General features: G+C 42.2%; 1 protein-coding gene across 3 annotated transcripts in view; it reads right to left on the bottom strand.

Annotated features, from left to right (window-relative positions):
- MBD5 (methyl-CpG binding domain protein 5) overlaps positions 1-26,004 on the bottom strand; it is a 1,606,355-nt gene that overhangs the window by 184,045 nt on the left and 1,396,306 nt on the right. For 2 of the 3 annotated variants that reach the window (XM_044074862.1, XM_044074863.1), the window contains exon 10: positions 14,988-15,100. In XM_044074862.1, the coding sequence (XP_043930797.1) occupies positions 14,988-15,100 (113 nt within the window). The remainder of the gene's footprint in view (positions 1-14,987; positions 15,101-26,004) is intronic. The other variant, XM_044074864.1, reaches the window with a different exon arrangement.

The raw sequence follows: 26,004 nt of genomic DNA, 5'->3' as shown, positions 1-26,004 counted from the left end.
CCTACGATGTATGTGGGGAGCATACATGTGACGTATGGTGTACCTAAAGGCTTTGGTATGCTGGCCAGACATTGGGCTGCCCTTGGCAGGGGATCCCAATTGAAAAGAATACTGCAACAGTGAAATGGAAGGACATCAACAGTTACAATGCTGCTGCAAGCAAGTTTTATTTTTACAAAAATCAAAAAGTCGACAAAGCAGCTGAACAAAAAAAATGTGATTGATTGATTTTAATTGTGTGCAGTATTTAAATGAATGCTTGATGTAACATTCCTTTTGGTTCTGAAGAAGTTTTTTACGAAAGCGTTGAATAAAGTGGAAGTTACGCTAGTCCGTGGTTTCGTATTTTCCAAGCCTTGAGAAGTTTTATTTTTACTTGATTTCGAAGCTTCACTGGGACAGCTCTGTGATGTTACAGAGCTTCTTTTTCTTTCTTCTCTCCACTTACAATAAAGTTTCACCCCTTCTGACTGCCTTGATGAGCCCTTTCCTTCCATGGGGATGGGAACTGGGCAACATGGAAGTTAGCATCTATATGGTAAGGACTGAGGGGTTTGTGTGTAAGCCCTACCATGCCTATGCACATGCCAAATGTCCAAGGAGCTAAGCATGCAGGGGGCCAATAAGATGTAAGTTCACACCTCCACATGTGGGGATTCTACTGCAGAGAATACCACTGTACACACTCCTTCCTCCATCCCAAAACAGAGAGGTGATCAGACACTACCTTATCACTCTTGTCCTCCCCAATCAAGCTCAAACAGGCACCCAAGCCACTAATAAACTTCCGATCATCTGGGTCATAGTTAGGGCTTCACCCTCCAAGGGAAAGCAGCCAGCATGTGAAATTATTTAACTTCTGATGAAAGGTTATCCAAAGTATGCTGTTAATCTCACTGGAAAACTAAAGCGTTTCAAATTTTTCATAAAGCAAACCATTTAGGAAAAGGACACTTGCACCAGAGATTTGTATTGGCAAGTTTCCAAGACAAAGTTCATTCACATTTTCCTAATGTTGAAGTAATAATATGGTTACTTTTAGTCAAAAGGTAGCAAACCGCTCAGAGAAAGATCACTTTCAAGACTAAATGAATTAAAACTGATATGTGAGCAGCAATGACACACAAGTAGCTATTTGCACTTAGTATTATGGGGTCAGACAGGGATAAACTGTTTCACTTATCTGTTTATCTTTCATGACTTTTCATTCAAGAAAGCAAGAAAGAAAATACAATAAACTCATTTCATACGTTTTGTCATTGTTAATAATGTTACAAACTTGCAAATGTGCATTTTTGCCGAGAATTAAACTAATTTTTATGCAACACATTTCTATAACGTTTTACTACAATACTGGTTGTAACTACTTTATATCTCTGACTATTCACTAAAATACTATATATAACTATTTCATACAGTGATTTTATTTACCGGAATGAACCTAATACTGGTCAGTTATAATCAATGTACCACCCTGGCATACTGCCATAAATAAATAAATAAAAATTTCTTGCAATCAGAAGTTTACAAAAATATTTAACTTCAAATAATTACATGCATTCTGTCACAGTGAATAAATTAACGTTATGCTCTCATTAATATACTATTTGAAGCTGAATAACTAATTAAATGCATTCTGTCACACTGAATAAATTAACCTTATTCTCTGATTAATATATTATTTGAAGCCGAATAACTAAAGGCATATTTTTAAAGTTCTACTGTGACAAACCCTCTCCATACAGGTTTCTTAATTATCTTGACAGTATTCCTGTCAAATCCATTGTTAAACAGTATAATAGGGTCTCAGCACGTTTAAAAAAGGCCATGATAACTGTTTAAAGATATGAGTAAAATGCTTGGTTTACACTATATATTTGGTTTGAAGTACAAGATGAAAATATCCTCTGGGGAAAAAAGTTTGAAATTTTGTTTTAAAAATAAGAAGTACTACAGTATATTTGGATGAATGGTGTTATGAAGGTGCTCTCATGCAAACTACACAAGACTGGACTGAATTACTGATAAAGTTTATGAGGTGTGCATGTGTAAATATGATGTTTGGTTAATAACAGTAATAAATTCAATTATTATAATATGCAATTTACTTAATCTTTTATAGTCTGAAAATTTACTACTATACAAACTGAACAAACCTTTAGATATTACTTCAAGAGGCCACTTGAAATGCTGCTATCGGCAATAAATATTACAAGTTGTGTTTTCATTATACATTAGTTTGCATCAAAACAGCAGCATTACAGACGCACACAATAAATGTTATTAACACATTTGTTCAACTTCAAATTACTGCTGGACACCAACGACAAAAAAAGGCATTAAGTTACAATGCTCAGGAAAGATTGGGCAACTAAATGACTACCCCATAAGATCACAGAAGCAAGAATTCCTTACCCCCTGCCAAAAAAAATTAATTATGTCTTTACCACAAGATTCCATCTGTGTTGTCGATCTTCATTCATTCTTGATGAGTGGGACTCTGTTCAGACCCCTTGAAACTGGCTCAGATGTTATACAGCTCGCACCAGCCAAAATAACTATCAAGCTAAGACTCTACCCACAATGCCCCTCTCTCCATTACATCACATCGAATTTGCAGCCAAGTATAGAAAGATAACAGAAACATGTAAGTTGAAACCCAACAACCTCCCAAAACAAAGGTCCGAACCTCCAGAAGTCCTTAGGAGGGGGCTGCAGGATAGGATGCCAAGAATGAATGAAGATCGACAACACAGACGGAATGTTAGGGTAAGGACACAACTTTTTTATCTGATGTTGTCAATCTTCATTCTGGACAAATGGGACAGAGTCCTAGCTACTTTAGCTCTTGGGTGGCCCTAAGGAAGGATATTCCTGAGCACCATAGAGCCAAAAGATGCTCTTCCCCTGGAGGCCATATCTAATTTGTATTGAGTGATAAAGGTATGGGGAGTGGCCCACACTGCAGCTGCACAAATTTCTTCCATGGAAGCCTTGGAGTGGAAAACAGCTGAAGTGGATACAGATCTGGTGGAATGCGCTTTAACAGGTGCAGGCAACTTCAGGTTATTATGACTGTAAATGAAAAGTAACACAATCCCTAAACCATTTTGATGAGGTAACTTTCAAGACTAGTTTAACCTGAAAAGGACCCAAACAATTGATCTGATTTTCTAGATGATTTGGTTCTGTCCAGACAGAAATGTAACTGTATGTGAACGTATAACAAATGCAAACAATATTCACCTTTATTTAAAAAATTTGGAAAGACGACTGGCAAATGTATAGTCTGGTGAATACTAGATTCTGAAACTACTTTAGGTAAAAAAGAAGGATTAGTTCTTAATGACACCCTATCCTTATGAAAAATCATATAAGGATGTTTCGCACATAAGGCCTGCAATTCAGAAACTATCCTGGCAGAAGTAATGGCCACCAGAAAAAGAGTTTTCCAAGACAGGAACTTGAGATCGCAAGTAGCTGCTGGCTCAAATGGCTGAAGGACTAAGGATTATAATACTAAGGTCAAATCCCATGGAGCTGTAGGACTGACGGGGGCCTTAGATGTAAAGCACCTTTAAGAGAGGTTTTACATAATCGATGGGAAATCAGGGGATAATCATCAAACCCACTGTGGAAATTGGAAATAGCTACTAACTGGACTTTGATGGTGGAAGCAGAAGCTCCTAGTTCAAAAAGGGAAGCCAGAAATTCCAACACCTTGTCAACTGAGGCTGAAAAAGGATCTAAATTATTTGTACAAGCCCAGATTGAAAATCTCTTCCATTTGCAAAGGCAGAGTTTCCTGGTGGATGGCCTATGAGAAGCCAGAAGGATTTTTTTTGTACTGGGGAAGGTAATTTCTCAGCCTGGCAATTAATGGAATTGGAGATACCAAGCTGTCGACTTGAGATTGTGAAGGTTGGGATGCACCAGTCCCTGTGGGTGAGACAGCAGGTCTGGATCTGGGTCCAGAATCCAAGGACAGCGAATCACATGAGGCCAAAGGAAGGGGAACCAGACTTGATAGGGCCAATAGGGTGCAATGAGGATCACTTTGCTTCTCAATCTTTGGGCTTTCTTCAAGAATAGGGGAATGAGACAGAATGGGGAAAAGGAATACAGTAGTCCCGGGGGCCAATCGTGGAAGAGTGCATCTCTCAGGAACTCCCACTGTGGGGGATTTAGAGCAAAGTAGCTGCTGCATTTGTTGTTTATTGAGGAGGCAAAAAGACTGCAGCATGGCTGGCCCCAGCAATGAAAAATGTTATCTCCATCTTGGGATTCAGAGACCACTCATGAGGCAGGAAGATGTGATTGCTCAATTTGTCTGCTATCACACTGGAGCTTCCCAGGATATGCATTGCTATTAGAAAGTGGATGGAAGTGATGGCCCATTGCCATATCCTGAGAGCTTCCCAACACAAGGGGTAGGATCTGGTTCCACCTTGCTTGCTGATGTACCAGACTACTGACATGTTGTCTGACTGGATTGCAACCATCCCCGATGGAAGGACAGACTGAAAGGCTTGCAACGCTATAAGTATCGCCTTCAATTTTAGGACATTGATGTGTAAATTGGTTTCTTGCTGGGACCAAGTGCCTTGAACTGTTCTTCCAAGATAATGCCCCCACCCAATCTGGGAAGTGTCCGTGGTCACTACGACAGTGGGCAGAGAAGGAGTGAAGGTGCAGCCCTACAGATTTTTCTCTGACTTCATCCACCAGGTAGATCATTCTTGCAGTGATTTGTTATTGATATCTGATAAGACATTGGCTGTGTTAGTGCCGACCAGTGCGCCACTAAAAGCAACTGAAGCAGCCTCATGTGATACCTTGTGAGGGGCACTAAAGTTACGGTGGCTGCCACAGAACTCAGAGCTTGCAGAACAAGAAAAGCAGGAACCTTGCTTTTGGAAATGATTAGTTGTACTTGTGACCTTATTTTTTGTAGTTTTTGTAAAGGGAGAGATGCTACACAAGAAATCGTATTGAGGTGTGGTCCTATAAATTCTAGGTCTTGTGCTGGGAGTCAACTGTGATTTCTCTCTGTTGATTGTAATTCCCAAAAAATGAAAAAGGTTCAGTATGAAGTTTGTCGTTTGAAGCAGAAGACACTTGGTTGGGACAGTGAGGAGCCAGTTGTCCAGGTATGGAAACACTCGGAATCTGCGTAGCCTCAAGTGAGCTGTTACTATTGCCATGCATTTGGTGAACACCCTGGGGACTGTGGTGAGACCAAAGGGCAGCACTCTGAATTGGAAATGAGTGCCTCCAAGCTGGAAGAGGAGGAACCTTCTGGAGCATTTGTCCATCTTTATGTGGTAATAAGTGTTGTGAAGGTCTATAGAGCACATCCAATTGTTCTCCTCTAGAAGGAGAAGGATAGACTGGACCGTGACCATCTGGAATTTCGTTTGCTGAACGAAATTGTTCAGAAGGCTGAGATCTAAAATTGGTCTCCAGTCCCGTATTTTTTGGCACAAAAAAGAATCTTGAGTAAAATCTGGATCCTCTTTGATCTGGTGGGACTTCTTGGATGACTCTTTTTTTCTAGTAGCTTCTGAATTTCTACGGCTGCTTGGTCCCCTCTGACTGGGTGGAACATCGGGGACTCTTCTTGGGATCTTGGAAAGAAAGTAAAGGGAATTTGGTAACCTCTGGTGATAATTCTCTATACCAAAGTATCCAAATTTATCAATAGCCAGGCGGAGTGGTGCAGTGAAAATCTTCACCCGATTGCTTCCAGAGGTAAGCAATCGGGCCTCTATTTAGGAGCGCTGGTAGGGCTGTCTGGAGAAGGAATCTCTGGAACCCCGATTTCACGGACCTACTCTCCCACGGAGAGGGCATCTTCCACTTGAACTCCTACCTCTGCCCTGAACGGAGTATTTGCCATGTGTGTCTTGAAAGGGCCCTTTGGACTTTTTAAACCACATTTTTCCACTCCTCTGATTCCTACAGTAGGATCGCTGAGAAGTAGAGAAATGAATCTCCATGGCAGAAAGGGTCTTTCCATCTTTTTCACACCTGGCTTGTATGTCTCTGACTTTGGGGCCAAGTAAGGAAGATCCTTCAACAGCAGCATTGATGAAAGAAGAATTGAAAGGTTCTGTGAAGTCACATAAGCGCATCTAGGCATGACGCCTTATGGCAATGTCTGAACCTGCTGCCCCAGTTCCTTCGGCGGCATGAGCGATGAGCCACATGTACAAGTTCAATAGACACTCCAGGGTGGCAAGCTGAGAGGCAACTTTATTCTGCACCTCGTCAGACACCGCTCCAGCAAGGGTATCTGACAGCTCCTTTATCAGATCCCTTTGGAGTTTAGTAAAGTGTGCCATGAAACTCAAAGACCTAAGAGCGAAGGTCGCTGACACAAAGACCCACTTCCCAAATCTGTCCATCGTCCGAGACTCTCACTTAGAAGGGTGGACAGTGGAACTCTCCTCGGCAAGTTCGTTTTTGGTGGTGGCTGCCACCACCACCATAGCATCTACTGCTAAACCCTTTCCCTAATGTGATTGGTCTTCTGGAGCTGATAAAATTTTGTCCGGCCTCCAGGGAATTGGCTCTATGGAATCATGAGCCTTCCACACCTGCTGTCCAATAAGCTTGATAAGGTCATCAGCGGGTGGGGTCACCCAAGAAGTAGATGAGTGAGCACCGAAAGCCTGCAAGAACACAGATTCCTCTGAGGATGGGTTTGTGGACTTCCAATCAATCCTCTGTTTTAAGACTTCCAGGATGTCTCCAAATGAGGCATCTTCAGGGAGTGATTAGGAAGAACCCTCCCCTTCATTGTAGTCCGTGTCTTCCGTGACAGATTCTTCTGGAGAATCTAAATGCTTCCTCTTGGCAAGTCTTCTTTATGGGGTGGTTCCTCAGTGGGGATCTCTAAGGAAGACTCCGAAGAAGGGGGCCTTGAACAGGGAAATCTTGCCCTTTCGGTGCCCACTGTCCCGACAGCTGCGGTCCAGAAAGTACAGTTGTGTGCACTTACCATAAATGTAGATGTTCGAGTGCATTCACTGTTGCAGTCATTACATTTGGGTAATCTGCTAGCAGGTTGCCCTCAGTTGGCCTGAATTCCAATGTCTTGGGTCCTGCGTCAGTTGCTGTCTTCTCTTCCATGACGTCAGGTCATCAGGGGTATAAAACATGCAGTCAACGCCATTTTCTTTATATATATATATATATATATATATATATATATATATATATATATATATATATATATATACATACATGCAACAATATAAACTTTACCTTCATCTACAAGCAAATACACCACATAGGTTGTAGAAGATAGAGAAGGAAAGACAAACTTCAGAATGACAGGGGGATGGCGGGAGGGTAACCTAGACTGCAACAGTGAATACACTCGAACATCTACATTTATGGTAAGTGTGCACAACTGTACTATATTCTTCGTGTTTCACTGTTGCAGTCATTACATTTGGGTAGAATCCCAAAGCTATGGTTGGGAGGCTGGAGCTAAACAGCATTAGGTGCGGCTATAAGGAGCTGCAGCACTGCAGTGGCAAAGCCTGCCCTGGACTTAGAATAGAGAGGCGAATGGCAATGCTTTGTAAAGGTGTGAACAGAACTCCAAGTAGCAGCTTCTAGAATGTCTTTGGTTGGAACTCCTCTGAGAAAGGCTGCTGAAGTAGCTGCAGCTCTGGTGGAATGAGACCTAATGCCCTTGGGCACAGGTTTACCATGGTGTAAGTAGCAGAAACAAAAGCAGTGGCTTATCCACTTTGAAATGGTCTGCTTTGAAATAGCCTTTCCTTCTGATCCTGCAGCATATGACACTAGTAATTGCTCAGTTTTTCTTAGAGCTTTTGTCCTGCTCAAGTAGAATCTTAGTGGTCTGTGCACGTCCAAGGAATGCAGAATTCTCTCCCCCTTGTTCTACGGATTTGGATAAAAAAGTTGGCAGATGAATTGTTTGGTTAAGAGCCACACTGGAAACCACCTTAGGCGTAAAAGTAGGATTTGTCCTCAGAGACACCCTGTCTGGGTAAAATATGATAAAAGGCTCTACAGCCATGAGGGCCTGTAGCTCTGAAACTCTTCTTGCTGAAGTAATTGCTAGTAGCAGAGCCGTTTTCCATGATAAGAACTTTAGATCAGCGGTAGCAGCTGGTTCAAATGGAGGCAGGGTGAGCTTTTCCAACACATAACTGAGGTCCCATGCAGGTAATGGTGATCTTCTAGGAGGCCTTACATTTTTGGCTCCTCTAAGATACTGCTTTAATAAAGGATGAGAAAAGATTGGTGGCTCTGTATTGTAATGAGCCGAAATGGCAGAGGCATGGATTTTGATTGATGAGAAAGATAGGCCTTTGTCAAGCATCTCAGTTAAGTATTGTAATATCTGAGGAATATTTGGTTCTGCTGTATCAGTTCCTTGTGCTTGATTCCAAGCACAGAATCACTTCCATTTGTCAGCATAAGATTTTCTAGTAGTAGGCTTTCTGGCTTCCAAAATGACATCCATCACAGCTTTATTGAGAGGTGTTGTTTGTATGACTACATGATTAGCCATGCTGCCAGGGTCAGAGTCTGTAGTTGATTGTGCAGGATCTGATTGGTCCCTTGTGCAGAATCCCCATTTCTCTGTTACCATGCTGAAGACTTGTGGATTTAGTTTCCACTCGTAAGGATCCATAAGGTTTCTGCTTAAATCGTCTGCCACAGTGTTTTGTTTTTCTGGCAGGAAATGAGCTTGAAGATGGATTTGGTAGGTCAAAGCTGTGTCCCACAGTGCCATGGCTAATCTGCAAAGGGGGTATGAGTGTGAGCCCCCTTGCTTGTTTATATACCACATGACTGTGGTGTTGTCTGTTTTTATCAGTAGTTGTCCTGGATGAAGCAAGTCCTTGAAGGCTGTTAGGGCATTTTGAACAGCTAGCATATCTTTCTGGTTGATATGTAGATGCATTTGTTTTGGTGTCCATAAGCCCTGAATGCATCTTCCTGCCATGTGGGCCCCCCCAGGCATAATCTGATACATCTGTTGTTAAGGTTTGGCTGGCAGGGGGTAGAGTGAAGGGTAGTCCCATGTTTTGGTGACATGCCTTTGCCCACCATAGAAACTCCTGTTGCAGGCAGGGAATGAGAGGAATCATTGTTTCCAGACTGTGTGAATGTTGACTCCATAAACTTTTTAGGTACCACTGAAGTTTCCTCATATGCAGTCTTGCATATGGAATTAGTAGGATGCAGGATGCCATGAAGCCCAGAGCCTGCAGAATTTGCCTTGCAGAAGACTGGGTTTTTGTTGCCATCAGTTTGAAGTAAGCACTCAGTTGCCTTTGCTTGTCTAGTGTGAGGTAAGCCATCTGGGCAGTTGCATCCAAGCTTGCACCCAGGAATGTTATTTTTTGAGAGGGTACCAGTTGTGATTTCTTTTCATTTATTGTGTACCCTAGGCATGTTAGAAGCCTTATCACAAATGGCAGGTGTCGAAGAAGAGTGTCCTTATACAATTACTGGTGCCAGGCACTTTGTAAAGACCCTGGGCGCAGTAGATAAGCCAAAGGGCAGTGCAGAGAATTGGTAATGCATTAGGCCAGCCTTGAATCCGAGGTATCTTCTGCATGATTGTCTTATTGGGACATGCAGGTATTCTCTTTTAGGTCTAAAGTCACCAACCAAGCATATGTGCCCAGCATGGGCATTAGCTGCTGCAAAGTCAACATTTTGAATTTTGGAATGTCCAGGTATGTGTTCAGAATCGATAAATCCAGTATTGGCCGCCAGGCCTTGTCCTTTCTGGGTACCAAGAAAAGTCTTGAGTAAAAACCTTGTCCTTTTTCCTGTTCTGGTACTGTCTCAATGACCCCCATATCCATGAGGGACGTAACCTGTTTCTGTGCCTCTGCCCATTGATTTTTTGGCAGATCTGGCCAACCATTTGCCATTGGCAGAGTGTGGAAATGGAATCTGTATCCCTGTGATACGATGTTTAGTACCCACTTGTTCTGGGTTATTAACTGCCAATATTGAACAAAAAGTGCTAATTTTCCCACCTATGGGTGCTGCCAAAAGATAAGTGCTTGGTGTAGGCAGAGGGAAATCATTGGGATTGCTTTATGTAGGTTTGTGCTTTATCTCCTCCATATTTGGAGGTGGAAGCACCCCATTGCTTTGACCTGTATGAATCTTGCGCCTGGTATCTGGAACCCTTAGGGCATCTGGATTTGCCCCTTTTGAGCTCTGCCTGACATAGGAAAGGACCAATTTTTTGTAGGCCAGTGTCTACTGCATCTTGGTGGCTGCACTTGTAAGAAGTCTTTGACAGTTTGCATAGACTTAGCTTTGTCTTCCATTTTCTTTAAAACCTCTTCTGCCTTAATACCGAACAGTGGGTCATGCTGTACAGGTGCATCTAGCAATTTAGCTTTAACATGATCAGGCAAATTTTGTTCCTTTAACCAGGCATGTCTCCTAATCACAGATCCAGTAACTGCGGCCCTGCAGGAGGCCTCTAAGGAATCAAAACAACAATACAAAGTATGCTTTCCAACTTGTTCAGCTGCATGCAATAATTCTTGGAATTCTTTATTTTCTGCACATTCTGAAATCAACATCATTTTCTGTTTCAGCAATCCCATAACATGTTGTTGGTACTTAAGCATTTGAAACTGACAGTTTAAGGCCCTGATTGCCAAGGTTGCAGATGTATAAACCTTTTTTCCCCATCTGTCTAGTGCCCTTGAACCTCTGTCAGAGGGGGTAGGATTTTTTGCTGTTGAGGCCTTAAATCCCTTTGGACCCTGTGAAATAGTTTCAGGATCAGCAGCAGGGTTTCTAAATAAAAAATTTATGTGAGTCAGGGACCCTGTAATATCTGTCAGGCTTACTGGGAGCTGGAGGTAAGGACTCAGGGGTCAAGCTTGACTCTGAAAACACATCATCCACAATGTCTAAAACAGGGGGAATGGCTAAAGGCTTGTGCTGAGGGAGAAGGAAATCCCTGAGCCTCTTTTTTGATTCTGAGAAGTCTTGACTCTCCCAGTGAAAATGCTCCCTCAAAGTATGCAAGGTTTCTCCAAATGAATAATCCTCAGGAGGAGATGCAGATGGAATAGACTCCTCAGCATCAGAATACTCATAGGGAGGTATAGATAATTCCTGATCAGAAGAGGAATCAGAAGAAACAGAAGCCTGATTTGAAGATTCATAATCAGTGTCTTGCTTAGGCCTCTTATCTGGAGGGGGATGGGTACCCCTGATCAAGGTAATAAGGTCTTCAGCCATTTTGATCATCTGTTTTTTAGGCAAAGAGGCTTGTGCACGTGGCTCATACGTCGTTTTTTTAGTTTTAGGAGTTGCTTTTGTCTTTGGTTTTGCAGCTGTCATCGGTTTGATATACAAATGTTGAGGTCTGAATACACCCTCAGAAGCCGGTGCCTGCTCAGCGGCTCCGGACCCATCCGAGGGAGATACATCAGTCGGTCCAATACCTTGAGTATCTTACGGCATGCCGGACACCACATGGGTGTCGGTAGAGGCCTGCGACTCAAAGGTAGTGGGAATCAGGGGCTGCAAAAGTGCCTCACTGAGTACCGGCAAACCGGCGACTGGCTTAGGAGAAGCTTCATCGTCGGTTTTGGATCTCGACTGCCTTTCTCTGTCCTTTTCTTTGCGTTTTTTTATGGACTCCGGTAGTCGGATTGCTATCCGATGACATTTCTGGGTAGTTAAATCTGTTTCCAGAATACTTTGATGCAAAGATATACCGACGCTTAATAGTGCGTTGGTTAAATCTAGCACAAAACCGACAGCCAGGCACGTTGTGATAAGGGCCTAGACAAGGAATACAGTAAAAATGGAAATCCTTATGAGGTATTTGCTTCCCACAAGTAATACAATTATTAACTTTTCCTGACATCAGTAAAAAGCAAGAAAAAAGTTTCCCCAACGGGGTACTTGGCTTCAGTGAAGACTTCGGTTCTGAAACTCAAACTCGAATATTTCAGTAGTCGGCCAACCGGCACTTGCGAAATGCTTCTGCTTCGGGCATCGCACGGCAAGAAAGACTAAAGAAAATGGTGTCAGCTACATGTTTTATATCCCTGACGATCTGACATCATGGAAGAGAAGACAGCAACTGACGCAGGACCCAAAACTTTCGAATTCAGGCCGACTGAGGGCAACCTGCCAGCAGATTACCCAAATGTAATGACTGCAACAGTGAAACACGAAGAACATGGTACAAATATGTCACACTCTGAAAAAGAAGGGGCCAGCTGAGAGCCCACTGAGATTAAAGCTCTCTCCATGATCTGGAAGGCAGGCCCACCTGAAGAGGGATGGGAGCCCAGAACGGAGAAAGACAACCTTGGAACCAGAGTTCCACCCTGCTCCAGAGGACCACCCTCCAAAACCGGAGCTGGTGAAGAGTCTGAAATTGCCAGGGTTCCGACAGCCAAGGATGGCCCCGAACAAACAACCAGTACTGAACTGAAGCCCTTCGAAATGACGGCCGAACTATGGCCCCTGAGTCTATAGGTTCCGATGGAGCCGAAGAAGGGGCTTCTGTTGGGACAGCAGCAGCAGTTGGAACCAGGGTAACTGAAGTGCCAGGCTCTGAACCCAAAGGGAGGTCGGAGGAGGAATACAAGTGGGAGTCCTGGGAGAATAAACATCAACAGCATGAGGGAATGAGGTCTGAACTGATGAGGGAAGAACCCTGGTCGCCAAAAGCTGATCCACTAATCTCACCACGTCTATCTCAGAAAGACTTCTGGTTGATCGGACTGACATCCCTGAGGGATACCTGGGCCTAGCCACATATGGGCTGGGGAGCTGACCCAAAAAGGGGTCTAAGGAGGGGGAGTATCTTGTTCTGGGAGGTATGAATGCTTCAAGCTTCAACACCATCTGCTGTGGACCAGATGGGGAAGTCAGAACCGAATGGGAGGTCATAGAGGTCAGTGCTGACCAAACTGTCTGTGCCGATACTGTCAAGGTCGGTACCAATGATACTGTCGGTGCCAAGGTATTCAAGATCGGTGCAGAAACAGTCAGTGCCAAGGGGGTCGTGACTATCAGTGCCGAAGGCAGTTTCACAAGTTTTGGTACCTTACTCTTCGGTTCCAAAGAGGCTGACGGAACCAGAGATTTATGCCTTTTGGAGTCTGGTGCCGATGGTGAGCTCGGCACTAGATGACTTCTCTTTTTTGGTTTGAGTTTAGATGACTCGGGCTTAGAAAGGGCTTCTACAAAGGATGATTTTAATAACCCCTTTAAAATAAGCTTATTTCGCCTCTCTGCCAAGGTTCTACAACTAAAACCTTGGCAGATCTTACAATTAGTTTCTAGATGGGGCGCACCCAAGTAATATACACAGGAAGGATGCCCGTCAGAGTTGGGCATCTTTCTTCCACAATCCTGGTACTGCTTAAACCCAGATGTGCCTTTTTGCTTTTCTGCCATTTTAAAAAAAAAAATCACACACACTGGAAGGACACGAAAGAAGAAAAACCTACTTTTGACTGCAACAGTCAGTCCAGCACACACTGCTTAAAAATAGCATGAAACTAACATCTGGCAGTACCGGCTGACTTAAATCAGCATATCAAACATTCTACGAGGGCAGAACAGAACTTTGTGGCAAAATCGGGGACAAATTACGAAGCATGGGGAAGTTGCAATGCCTTGCATTCTATGATATTTTTTAATTAATTTGATCACAATGTGACATCTGAGATATATATATATATACACACACACACACACACATTAAATACTTACATAACTTATATTCTGGGTGCAATATACTTCTTCCAGCAATTACTACATATGCTACAGCAAGTTTGAAACATTAAGCGGAAGAAATGTTTTGCATCAAAAACATACAAAAAATTCTATAGGTTCATAGGTAGGTACTAGGCTATCGGCCCAAGGGCCTACGTAAGCCTAGCCAACAAGGTTCCCTGGCTTACGCCACCCAAGAAAGTTATTTTCATGTGCCACTGTCGAGCAGAGACACAGAAGTGATCCCCAGGGTGTATTTCCTATTTCCCATCCACTCAAGATTTTTCTTGAAGAGTGCTAATGAAGAACTTTGCTTGACATAGATGGGTAGCCTGTTCCAGAGTATTGGAAGTCTCTGGGATAGGAATCTATCCCTCCAGCATGTAATGAAAAAAGCAAAACAATTTTACAGACAGCCAATTCTCTAAACACAATAATGCCCTCTAATTTAGGTGTTATCAGAGAATTAGTGCCTTTTATCTACCTGTTGCAATGGGCCTCAAATCATCTATGGGCATGCATTAATTCCCTGATAACGTCAGGCATCACTGCTTGCATAATGACATAGCTGATGTGTAACATGCTTTCACTCTCCCTTCCAAAGCCCTAAAAGATCCAGCAGTCCCTCTAGATCAAGATTTTTTTCCTTCTGCTAGTCCCCAGTGTATGGCCACTCAAGCACTGGTAATGGTGGCTGTCTTTATTTGAACTAGTCAAACCAGTACACCGCAGTAAAGCACATCGGGTAAATGTAAGGGAAAACTATATTTTAACCACAAATAATGGGTCATTTTGAAATACAGAAGTTAGCACCATTAGCTTACATTGTAAGGAAGGCTATGTGCTTATAACTGTATAAATATGAGAGTATGTAATACACACCCACACACACGCACCTTTTCTAAAACATTTAAAAGTAAAATTCCATAATGTCAAAGCTACACAGGAAATTAAAACACTGAAAGCACCAACACCAAATGACCACAGGAAAACACAAATGTAAAAATGCACAAACTGTTTAGAAAATACAATGAAAAATAAAAGTGCTGTAGTGCACAACTAGTCGTGTAATGTAAATCCAATATGCATTCACTGTATGTGTATATTTTCAAGGTACAAGTTCTTTCGCTAACTATTCTGTACTGTTATCTGAACTCTGTTTAACTAAGGGTTACCTTACTTGCTTCATCTGTTAGATGCTGGCAGTTACTTACTTTCTGTTTCTCTTCCGGGCTCGGTTATAGGCTTCTAGGCCTTCTGTTAGTGTCTTCAGCTTCTCTGGCTCCACCTGAGTGAAGGTATGAACACCAAACCACATTACCCAGACCTGCAATTATTAAACATGCACTTTACTTCTTTGCTGGACTTTTTTTTATTCTGTACAAAAAAATTTCATAGCAAATGTAATAATTTACTAATGTTTATGTCATTTTAACTCTTCTTATTAAGGCTTGTGCTGGAACACATGCTAATGCATCAAATGAAGTACAGCAATATACTGCAACTAACTATGTAAATATCAGAAACTGAAACTCAGAACAACCTTTAGTTTATTCAACAGTGAACCTAGATTTAGGTTATACAACACTAGATGCTGAAAATTCAGTAGAAAGGGAATGTTAAAAAAAATACTACTGCAGGCATAATTACGCTGCATCAGCACTTGTTGCTTAAATGCCTCCACAAGAAAAAAAATCGATTTCCAAGTACTGGTATCTCAACCCCAAAAATAAAAATAAATGCTCATATTTTATTGGTTTGAAATTAAGCTAAATTTCAGGTGCTATACTTACACGAGGACAGACTACTTAAATGATTCAAAGGAATAAATGCATCTGCAGTTTTGAAAGAGTGGACATGACAAATAAGCATAAAAATTTACTAATCCTTTTCTGAGGAAGAGTATTTTGCTAAAAGCAGTCCATTATATTTGGAATGCATTACTTCTTTTATTATTACCAGTTAACACAACCGCAAACAAAATCTCTACATCTCGGATTTCTATTCATAATTTATTTAACACTATCATAGTTTCTAAAAATGTACTACAGTTTTTTCATTTCTTATTCAAGCAGCAGAAAATACACACTGTCCAAAGAATAAGTCCAGAAATAGAACAGAAAGATGAAAAATATAAACTACAAACATACAATGAGGTCCAGAGTTCCATGTATGAAGTTTAATATCATTACATCTGGAATACTTTAAATCTGCAAAGATTTCCTGTTAATGCTGTATGACTTCAAAACAACAGCATCACTCATAAAACAAAGCAAAGTCCAAGTACAGTTTGCTCAACACCAGATGTGACTTTCTCCCTGGTCAAATCGAACCACAGATTAGTCACAGTCACCTTAAGACTGAATACTAAAGCATCTTCAAATATGTCAGTAGTCAGAGATTATGCCAACACTAATCTGCTAAAACTGAGTGATGAGCTGGTTAATTTCACAAGCCCCTTCCATCTTGACGACCCCAACGATTATGCAGAATTTTTTATCAGCTAGTTTTATGAATATGTAAATAGCAGCATAGGCGCCCCTGCCTCCCACAGAAGTAAATGCAATGACAAATTTAAAATTAAGCACCTCTGGTGGAACCATACCTCTCAACTGTCCAGATTTTTGCCTCATCTTTTGGTCTGCTCCTAATAAAATGTGTGGTTTTGTGGAAAATCACCGAGGATTAAAGTCACTAAATAATGACATACATAGGATGTTCAGACTTCATATCCTTCAGAAAATACATGCTAACACAATTACTTTTAATCTAACAACTTTCTATGTTTATAAGAGCAATATTTAAAACCTGTCCCTATTTTTGGGCCTTGGTATCCTCATTACTTTAGGTTTTGTCCAGATTTCTTGGGCTAAGAGTTTGAGAGGTATGGCTGGCACCCTAACATAAAATGGCTCTACAGCACTCTTGCTAAACTTAAGAAGGAGTTCTAGACTATCAAATCAACTAAAGGCAGATACAAAGTAAAAATAGTCAACAAGGTGAAGGATAACCACAAAACCATCTTCCACTATGTTAAAAATCTCCCAAATAATGCACAGCATTTTGCAGAGCTAATAGGTTATTACATGCTCAGAACCAGAGAAAGTACAGTTGTGTACACTTACCATAAATGTAGATGTTCGAGTGTAGTCACTGTTGCAGTCATTACATTTGGGCTATCCTGCTGGCAGGTTGCCCTCAGTCGGCCTAAATTCCAAAGTCTTGGGTCCTGCGTCGGTTGCTGTAGCCTCTTCCCTGACGTCAGGTCGTCAGGGGTATAAAAGATGCAGCCATCATTTTATTTACTTTTTCTTCCCCCAGATGTCAGGTGCCCCCAAAAGGGTAGGCTAAAATTATGTAAATAAGACAAACATGCACCAAAATAAGCTTTACCTTCATCTATAAGCAAATACACCACCTAGGTTGTATAGATTAGAGAAGTAAAGATAAGTTCCAGAAAAAATAAGGGGGATGGCGGGTGGGTAACCTGGACTGCAACAGTGAATACACTCGAACGTCTACATTTATGGTAAGTGTACACAACTGTACTATGTTCTTCGTGTTTCACTGTTGCAGTCATTATATTTGGGTTGAGTCACAAAGCTATGGTTGGGAGGCTGGAGCTAAACAGCATTAGGAGCGGCTATGAGGCCCTGCAGAACTGCAGTGGCAAAGCCTGCCCTGGATTTAGAGTAAAGAGGCAGATTGTAATGTTTTGTAAAGGTATGCACTGAACTCCAAGTAGCAGCCTCTAAAATGTCTTTGGTTGGTACTCCCCTGAGAAAGGCTGCAGAAGTGGCTGCAGCTCTGGTTGAATGTGGCCTAATGCCCTTAGGCACTGGTTTGCCATGCTGTGAGTATCAGAAACAAATGCAGTGACCTATCCAGTTTGAAGTAGTCTGCTTGGAGATGGCCTTTCCCTGTGATGCTGTGGCATATGCCACTAGTAATTGTTCTGTCTTTCTGAAAATTTGAGTTTTGTCCAAGTAGAATCTAAGTTGTCTGTGTACGTCCAAAGAATGCAGAATTTTCTCCCCCTTGTTCTGTGGATTTGGATAAAAAGTTGGCAAATGAATAGTTTGGTTAAGGGCTACACTGGATACCACCTTAGGGATAAATGTAGGGTTTGTTCTCAGAGAGACCCTGTCTAGATAAAAAAATAATAAAGGGTTCCACAGCCATGAGAGCCTGTAGCTCTGAAACTCGTCTTGCCGAAGTTATTGCTAGGAGCAGAGCTGTTTTCCAAGATAAGAACTTTATATCCGCAGCAGCAGCTGGCTCAAAATGAGGCAAGGTGAGTTTTTCCAAGACATAATTGAAGTCCCATGCAGGTAATGGCGTTCTCCTTGGAGGCCTTAAGTTTTTGGCTCCTCTGAGGTACTGCCTTAATAAAGGATGAGAAAAGAGTGGTGGCTCTGTATTGTAATGAGCCGAAATGGCAGAGGCATGGATTTTAATAGATGAAAAAGATAGGCCTTTGTCTAGCATCTCAGTTAAATATTGCAAAATCTGAGGAATATTTGGGACAGCTATATCAGTTCCTTGAGCTTGGTTCCAAGCACAAAATCTCTTCCATTTCCCAGCATAGGATTTTCTAGTACTAGACCTTCTGGCTTCTAAAATGACATCCATCACAGCTTTACTGAGAGGTGTGGTTTGTATGGCTACATTATCCGCCATGCTGCCAGGTTTAGGGTCCTGAGTTGGCTGTGCAGAATCTGGTTGTTTTGCTGGGACAGTAGATGAGGTATTTGAGGTAAGGTCCAGCCTGGGCATTGGGACAAGTTTCTTAAGATCGGATACCAGTACTGGCATGGCCAGTCTGGGGCAATCAGAATAATTTTTGGTTTCTCCTGCCTGACCTTTAGGAGTACCTTGGGGAGGAGAGGCAGTGGAGGAAAGGCATATACTGATAGGCTTGTCCAGCTGAAAGATAAGGCATCCACTTTCCATGCTTGTCTGTGATAAGTCCTTGTGCAGAATCTTTTTAGTTGATTGTTTTGAGGGGAGGCAAATAGATCTATGTCCGGGCGTCCCCATTTCTTTGTTATCATGCTGAAGACTTGTGAATCCAGGTGCCACTCATGGGGATCCATGAGGTTTCTGCTTAGTTGGTCTGCCAGGGTATTTTCCTTTCCTGGCAGGAATTGTGCCTGTAGATGGACTTGGTAAGTCAATACTGTGTCCCATAAAGCCATGGCTTGCCTGCACAGGGGATAGGAATGAGTGCCCCCCTGCTTGTTTATGTACCACATGACCGTGGTGTTGTCTGTCTTTATCAGTAGTTGTCCCGGATGAAGTAGGTCCTTGAAGGCTGTCAGGGCATTTTGAACAGCTAGCATTTCTTTTTGATTGTTATGTAGATGCTTTTGGTTTGTGGACCAGGTGCCCTGAATGCCTCTTCCTGCCATGTGTGCCCCCCAGGCATAGTCCGAAGCATCAGTCGTTAGGCTCTGCCTGGCTAGGGGTAGTGAGAATGGCTGTCCCTTGTTTTGGAGGCAAGCCTTTGTCCACCATCAAAACTCCTGTTGCAGGCAGGGAATTAAGAGTAATCACTGTTTCCAGACTGTGGCAATGCTGTGTCCAGACACTTTTTAGGTACCACTGAATTTTCCTCATATGCAGTCTTGCATATGGAATTAGTAAGATGCAGGATGCTATGAAGCCCAAAGCCTGCAGAATTTTTCTTGCAGTTAACTGGGTCTTTGTTGACAATTCCTTGAAATAGGTAGTCCAGTTGCCTTTGTTTGTCTGGAGTCAGATAAGCCATCTGGGCAGTTGTATTTAAGCTTACACCCAAGAATATTATCTCTTGAGAGGGTACTAGTTTTGATTTCTTTTTGTTGACTGTGTACCCTAGGCATGTTAAAAGTCTTATCACAAACGTCAGATGCTGTAGTAGAATGTCCTTGTTCTCTGTTTGTATGAGGCAGTCGTCCAAGTAAGGATATATTTGTATTCCTCTTTGTCTGCAGTAAGCAATTACTGGTGCCAGACACTTTGAGAAGACCCTGGGTGCAGTAGATAAGCCAAAGGGCAGTGCAGAGAATTGGTAATGCTTTGAGCCAGCTTTGAATCTGAGGTATCTTCTGCATGACTGTCTGATTGGGACATGCAGGTATGCCTCTTTTAGGTCTAAAGTCACGAGCCAAGTCTTGCTGCCCAGCATGGGCAGAAGCTGCTGTAAGGTCAACATCTTGAATTTTGGTATATCCAGGAAAGTGTTTAGAATAGATAGGTTCAGTACTGGTCCCCATGCTTTGTCCTTTCTGGGTACCAAGAACAGTCTTGAGTAAAATCCTTGTCCCTGCTCTTGCTGTGGCACTTGTTGAATAGCCCCCATGTCCATGAGAGCTGCGACTTGTTTTTGAGCCTCTGCCCATTGATTTTTTGGCAGGTCTGGCCAACCGTTTGCCCTTGGCAGGGTATGGAAATGAAACTTGTAGCCCTGTGACACTATGTCTAGAACCCATTTGTCCTGGGTTATATAATGTGCCAATTTTGAGAAAAAAGTGCTAGTTTTCCCCCTAAGGGTGCTGCCAGAAGATAAGTGCTTGGTGCAGGCAGGGGGAAGTCATTGGGACTGTTTCCTGTATGACTGTGCTTTGTCATCTCCACCTTTGGAGGTAGAAGCACTCCACTGCTTAGACCTGTAGGATCTTTGCGGCTGTGATCTGCCTCTAGGACGTCTGGATCTGCCCCCTTTGAGGTCTGTCTGAGACTGGAAAGGACAAATTCTTTGTAGGCCAGTGTCTGCTAAATCTAGGTGGCTGTACCTGTAAGAAATCCTTGACCGTTTGCATAGATTTAGCTTTGTCCTCCATTTTCTTTAACACCTCTTCTGCCTTAACACCAAACAAGGTATCATGTTGTAAAGGAGCATCTAATAATTTTGCTTTAACATGGTCAGGCAGATTTTGTTCTTTTAACCAAGCATGCCTCCTAATGAGAGAACCTGTTACAGCGGCCCTGCAGGAGGCCTCCAGAGAATCAAAACCATATTGCAAAGTATGCTTTCCAACTTGTTCAGCTGCATGCAATAAATCCTGCATTTCTTTGTTTTCTGCACATTCAGAATTTGCCATAATTTTCTGTTTAAGCAGTGTCATGATATATTGCTGATATTTGAGCATATGAAACTGGCAATTTATTTGTAAATATTTTTTCCCCATCTATCCAATGCCCTAGAATCCCTGTCAGAGTGGGTAGGGTTTTTTGCAGTAGAAGCCTTGACCCCTTCTGGACCCTGAGAAATAGTTTCTGGATCTGCAGAAGGGTTTTTGAAAAGGAATTTATGAGAGTCAGGGACCCTGTAGTATCTGTCTGGCTTAACAGGAGCTGGAGGTAAAGAGTCCGGGGTCAGACTAGACTCCGAGAACACATCATCTACAATGTCCAACACAGGTGGAATAACTAGAGGCCTGTGTTGCGTTGGTAAAAGGAAGTCTCTGAGCCTTTTCTTAGATTCTGAAAAATCTTGGCTCTCCCAGTGGAAGTGCTCCCTCATGGTATGCAAGGTTTCCCCAAAAGAGTAGTCCTCAGGAGGGAGAAGCTGAAGGAATTGATTCTTCAGCATCAGAATCCTCATAGGGGGGAAAAGAATATTCCTGATCAGAAGAGGAATCAGAAGAAATGGAAACCTGATCTGAAGATTCGTAGTCTGTCTCTTGCCTAGGCCTCTTATCAGGAGGGGATGGGAACCTCTGATCAAGGTAATTAAGTCTTCGGCCATTTTGAGCATCTGCTTTTTGGGCATGGAGGCCTGTCCTTGTGGCTGGTGAACTTGTTTCTTTGCCTTTAAAGGTGTTTTAGTCTTTGAAGTCGGTTTTAATATATAATTGTTTAGGTCTGAATGCACCCTCAGAAGCCGATGCCTGCTCAGCGGCTCCATACCCATCTGAGGAAATAATTTCCGAGGCTCCAATACCTTGAGTTTCCAGCGGCCTGGCCGACTCCACGTGGGAGTCGGTAGTGCCCTGCGACTCTAAAGTACCAGGCGTCAGGGGCTGCGAAAGCGCCTCACTGAGAACCAGCAAACCGGCGACTTGCTTAGGAGAAGCTTCGTCGGTTTTGGACCTCGGTTGCCTGTCTTTTTCTTTTTCTTTGCGTTTTTTGTGAATTCCGGTGGTCGGATGGCTATTCGACGACATTGTATAATTAAATCTTCATCCAAAATAGCTTAATGCAAAATCATACCGATGCTTAATAGTGCATTGGTTACATCTAGCACAAAACAGACAACTAGCAATGTCGTGGTCAGGGCCTAGGCAAGGAATACAGTAAGAATGAAAGTCCTTATGAGGTATTTGCTTCCCACAAGAAATACAGTTATTAACTTTTTCTGACATCGGTCTGGAGCAAGAAAAAAGTTTCCCCAATGGGGTACTTAGCTTTTAATGAAGACTTCAGATCTGAAACTCGAACACGAAAATCTCAGGAGTCGGCTGACCGGCACTTGCAAACTGCTTCTGCTTTGGGCACCGCGCGGCAAGAAAGACCGAATAAAATGGTGTCGGCTGCATCTTTTATACCCCTGACGACCTGACGTCAGGGAAGAGGCAACAGCAACTGACGCAGGACCCAAGACTTTGGAATTCAGGCCGACTGAGGGCAACCTGCCAGCAGGATAACCCAAATGTAATGACTGCAACAGTGAAACATGAAGAACATCATAGCCAATCTACTAGAGAACAAATTCAGGTCAAACTTCAACCGTGCACTCCCCTTCAATATTCCCATATCACACACCTGCATTTAGAACCATCCTCAGATCTCTCAAGAACAAGTTCCTAAGGTACTATCCAAGGCAAATAACACTACTTCTGTGGGGCTGAATAACATATTGGGCTGTTAACTGGTCGGCCTGAAGCATGACATGTCAGACTCCCTACCGAGATTATTCAATATCAGTCTTAAAATAAATAGGCTTCATGCTGGATAACTGCAGTACAAAAGCAGTTATTCCCTTGCACAAATGTAGGGTGTCAGTGGAACCGGGTAACTATAGGCCCATAAGCAAGATCTGCCTTATCTGGAAGGCTATGGAAAGGATCAATAAGGCATAAATAAATAAGGACATAGGTAACCTACACATTCTCGACTCAAACTGACTTAGATTTGGCAAGGGCAGATGCTACCTACTTAACCGGTTGACCTATTCAAGGTTAATGAAGCAATGAATAAGGCCAAATCAGTACACACACCACATATCCAGACCTTGCAACAACATACAACCTGAACCATTACCCAGGTATCGTAAATAAACCCTCCCAGCTAAATTTATTTGTGTATGTATTTTTTTATATCTATTTACATGGGTAGTGCTACTCAACAGACCATTTGCAGGCACAGCCCAGGTGAATGGAATCACATAAGAAATGAACTAAACAAATTTACAAATACAAGGACATGTTAAAATACATATACATACTTACAGATGCAATACTATGCTACAACATTTAGTTGAAAAAGCAGTTTACAATGTCAAAACACAGACAGAAAAATTCCTACATATCTTGTTGGATAGCAAACTGGCTCACAAATGTAACCCAGGAAATTAGGATGGGCAGCTACACCTCCTACAAAAGACCTGGTCCCCAGGGTTCAATCCTTGGACAACTACCCTTCGGCATTCATTTCTCAGCTGTCAAAGCAAATGTTTAAGGTCTACGGCTTACCAAGTTTGCAGACTACTGTAAACTTGGTGCCATCATAAACTCCCTAAAGGACACCAGAATTCTCCAATACAACCCCCCCCCCCCCACCAAAAGCTGGTGTCTAAACCATGGCTCTCACGCTCATAACACACCCCTGAATTTTGTGTCTATGATCTGGGAACCTATGTTGACAACGAATTGTCCTTAGATAACCAAGTATACATTACAGCAAGGAAGTTCTTCTTCGTCACACAGTTTACAACTAAAGCTAAGGCATCCAAGTCCAAGGATGTAATTATTCCACATTATTTGATTCTCATCAGGCTGACATATGCCCCCCCATTCAGTTTGCACCTGTCTAAACATATCTTACAACTGGAATGAAAGCAATGCTTTCTCAGTAAAAAAAAAAAAAAATGAAGGGCATAAAATCACAAAAACTATGCAGACAGTCTAAAAGCATTCGCTCTCTTCTCTGCATCATACGGACCTCTGTGTCCTTTATACAGCCTATACTGACCCTATCCTGTCAGACCTATTACACATTGGTAAAGCCAATGGTAGCACTAACACTCTATCTCTTTTGCAACAAAAACACAACATGTTAGAGGGACAAGTATATATCACAGATACTACCTCATCTATGGAAATTTCTTCGACTTCATGTTAAGAAAAAGTACTTCTATTACTTTAATTGAACATAATTTGACTACTGGATAGGAAAGCGCAAATTTAACTCTGGTTTAGCATCCATGTAGTTAAGTACCTAAGAACCTATGCATCTGCGAAATGATGTACTTTATCATTTTTATACTTCATTTACTCCTGAAGTAAGCCACACTTCATTAGAAGGTTGGCACTGATGTCAATGGACAACTTAAAAACATGATACCCAATGAGAAGCAATGGGTCTTTCATCCCTGGGAAGTCGTTACAGAAAATGCATCCATTAAGTGAGTACAGAATCTTCTTAAAGTAATAGAAAGTTCAACAAATTCAACCCCCCCCCAAGAAAATATATTCCGAGTACACAACACTTAAGTTGTATATTCATGTAACTGAAATGCATAAAATCTGATCGATAAAAACAGTATCCCCCGCTAATTATATATACCAACTCTGAGATGCCTCTACAGTGGGGAAAGAGCACATTCCCCAGTCACCACTGTTTGTGATCCTGGACAGAAACAAAGCTACCAATGTAGAATCAACTGATTTTCGATCAGTTACGACTATTTTTTTAAGCCAGCAATGTTGAATCAGCTGACTTTCGATCAGCTATGTCAGCTTTTTTCTAGGAGATGATTTGCCCATTTGATCACCTAAACTAGGAGCCATAATCGAAACTCCTAACGATGTGAACAAACTACAAAAGGGCCTCACTGAGACAGATACCTGGTGTCAAAGCCATGGCCTGAAGCTCAATGCCAAAAAGTGTATTGTCATCCCCTTTGGTAAAAACTCTGTACCCATGAACTACCACATAGCTGGTAGTCTACTTAATGCCGAAAATGTGATGAGACCTTGGGACACAGGTGGACAGTAGTCTCTCCTTTGATAATCACATCGCCACAGTGGTCAGGAAATCCTTCGACGTGGCTCATCTCATCACAAAAGGATTCTCATCCAGAAAAAAAGAGGTCATTGTTCCCCTCTACTCATCACTCATTAGACCCATTATAGAGAACAACGCCCCTTTTGGTATGTACCTCACAAGACATCTACAACAACTGGAAAGACCACAGAAATACCTCACAAAGAGGATCACTGGCCTCAAACAGATGCCCTATGCAGACCGTCTCAAAAAACTACAGCTTTACTCCATCGCATATCGCCTACTCAGGGGCGATCTCTGCCTAACATACAAAGCTATGTCAAACCCAGAGCTGTTGGATATGCTCCACTTAAAGAAATCCCAATCCCTCTGAGCTACACGCTCTAGGGACCTAAACCTTGTCACCACAATAAACAGAACATGCTGGAGGGATAGATTCCTGTCCCAGAGACTTCCCATACTCTGGAACGGACTACCTATCTATGTCAAACAGAGCTCCTCATTAGCACCCTTCAAGAAAAATATTGATGATTGGATGGGAAATTCATCCCAGGGATCCCTTCTGTGGCTCTGCTCGACAGGGGCACAGGAAAATAATTTTCTTGGGTGGCAAAAGCCAGGGTACATTTTTTGGCTAGGCTTATATAGGCCCTAAGGCCAATAGCCTAGTACCTACCTATGAACCTATAAATGACACACAAGCATACACACAAATATATATATATATATATATATATATATATATATATATATATATATATATAAATGTGTGTGTGTGCATAGTTGTAGCCTTTTCCTGGTAGAGTTTTTTTCTCTACGTTACTTCACTCAACCACTAGAAGGCAGTGCTACTCCTTATGGGAAAAAAGTTCCGACTACACCTGGACTGCAGTACGCACTACTAATACCAACCTACATAGCATTTTCATTGCATAAAGTGAACAACTCTGTTCTTGAATGACATGTCTCCATTCATATCACATATCAGTTGAAAGCTATAACTTACGAATATAAACAGAC

Source organism: Protopterus annectens, chromosome 6.part0, assembly GCF_019279795.1.
Source record: "Protopterus annectens isolate FY-2018-M chromosome 6.part0, PAN1.0, whole genome shotgun sequence".
NCBI classification, from domain to species: Eukaryota; Metazoa; Chordata; order Ceratodontiformes; family Protopteridae; genus Protopterus; species Protopterus annectens.
Note: the sequence above shows the minus strand (reverse complement) of the source record. Positions and strands in the feature narration are given on the sequence as shown.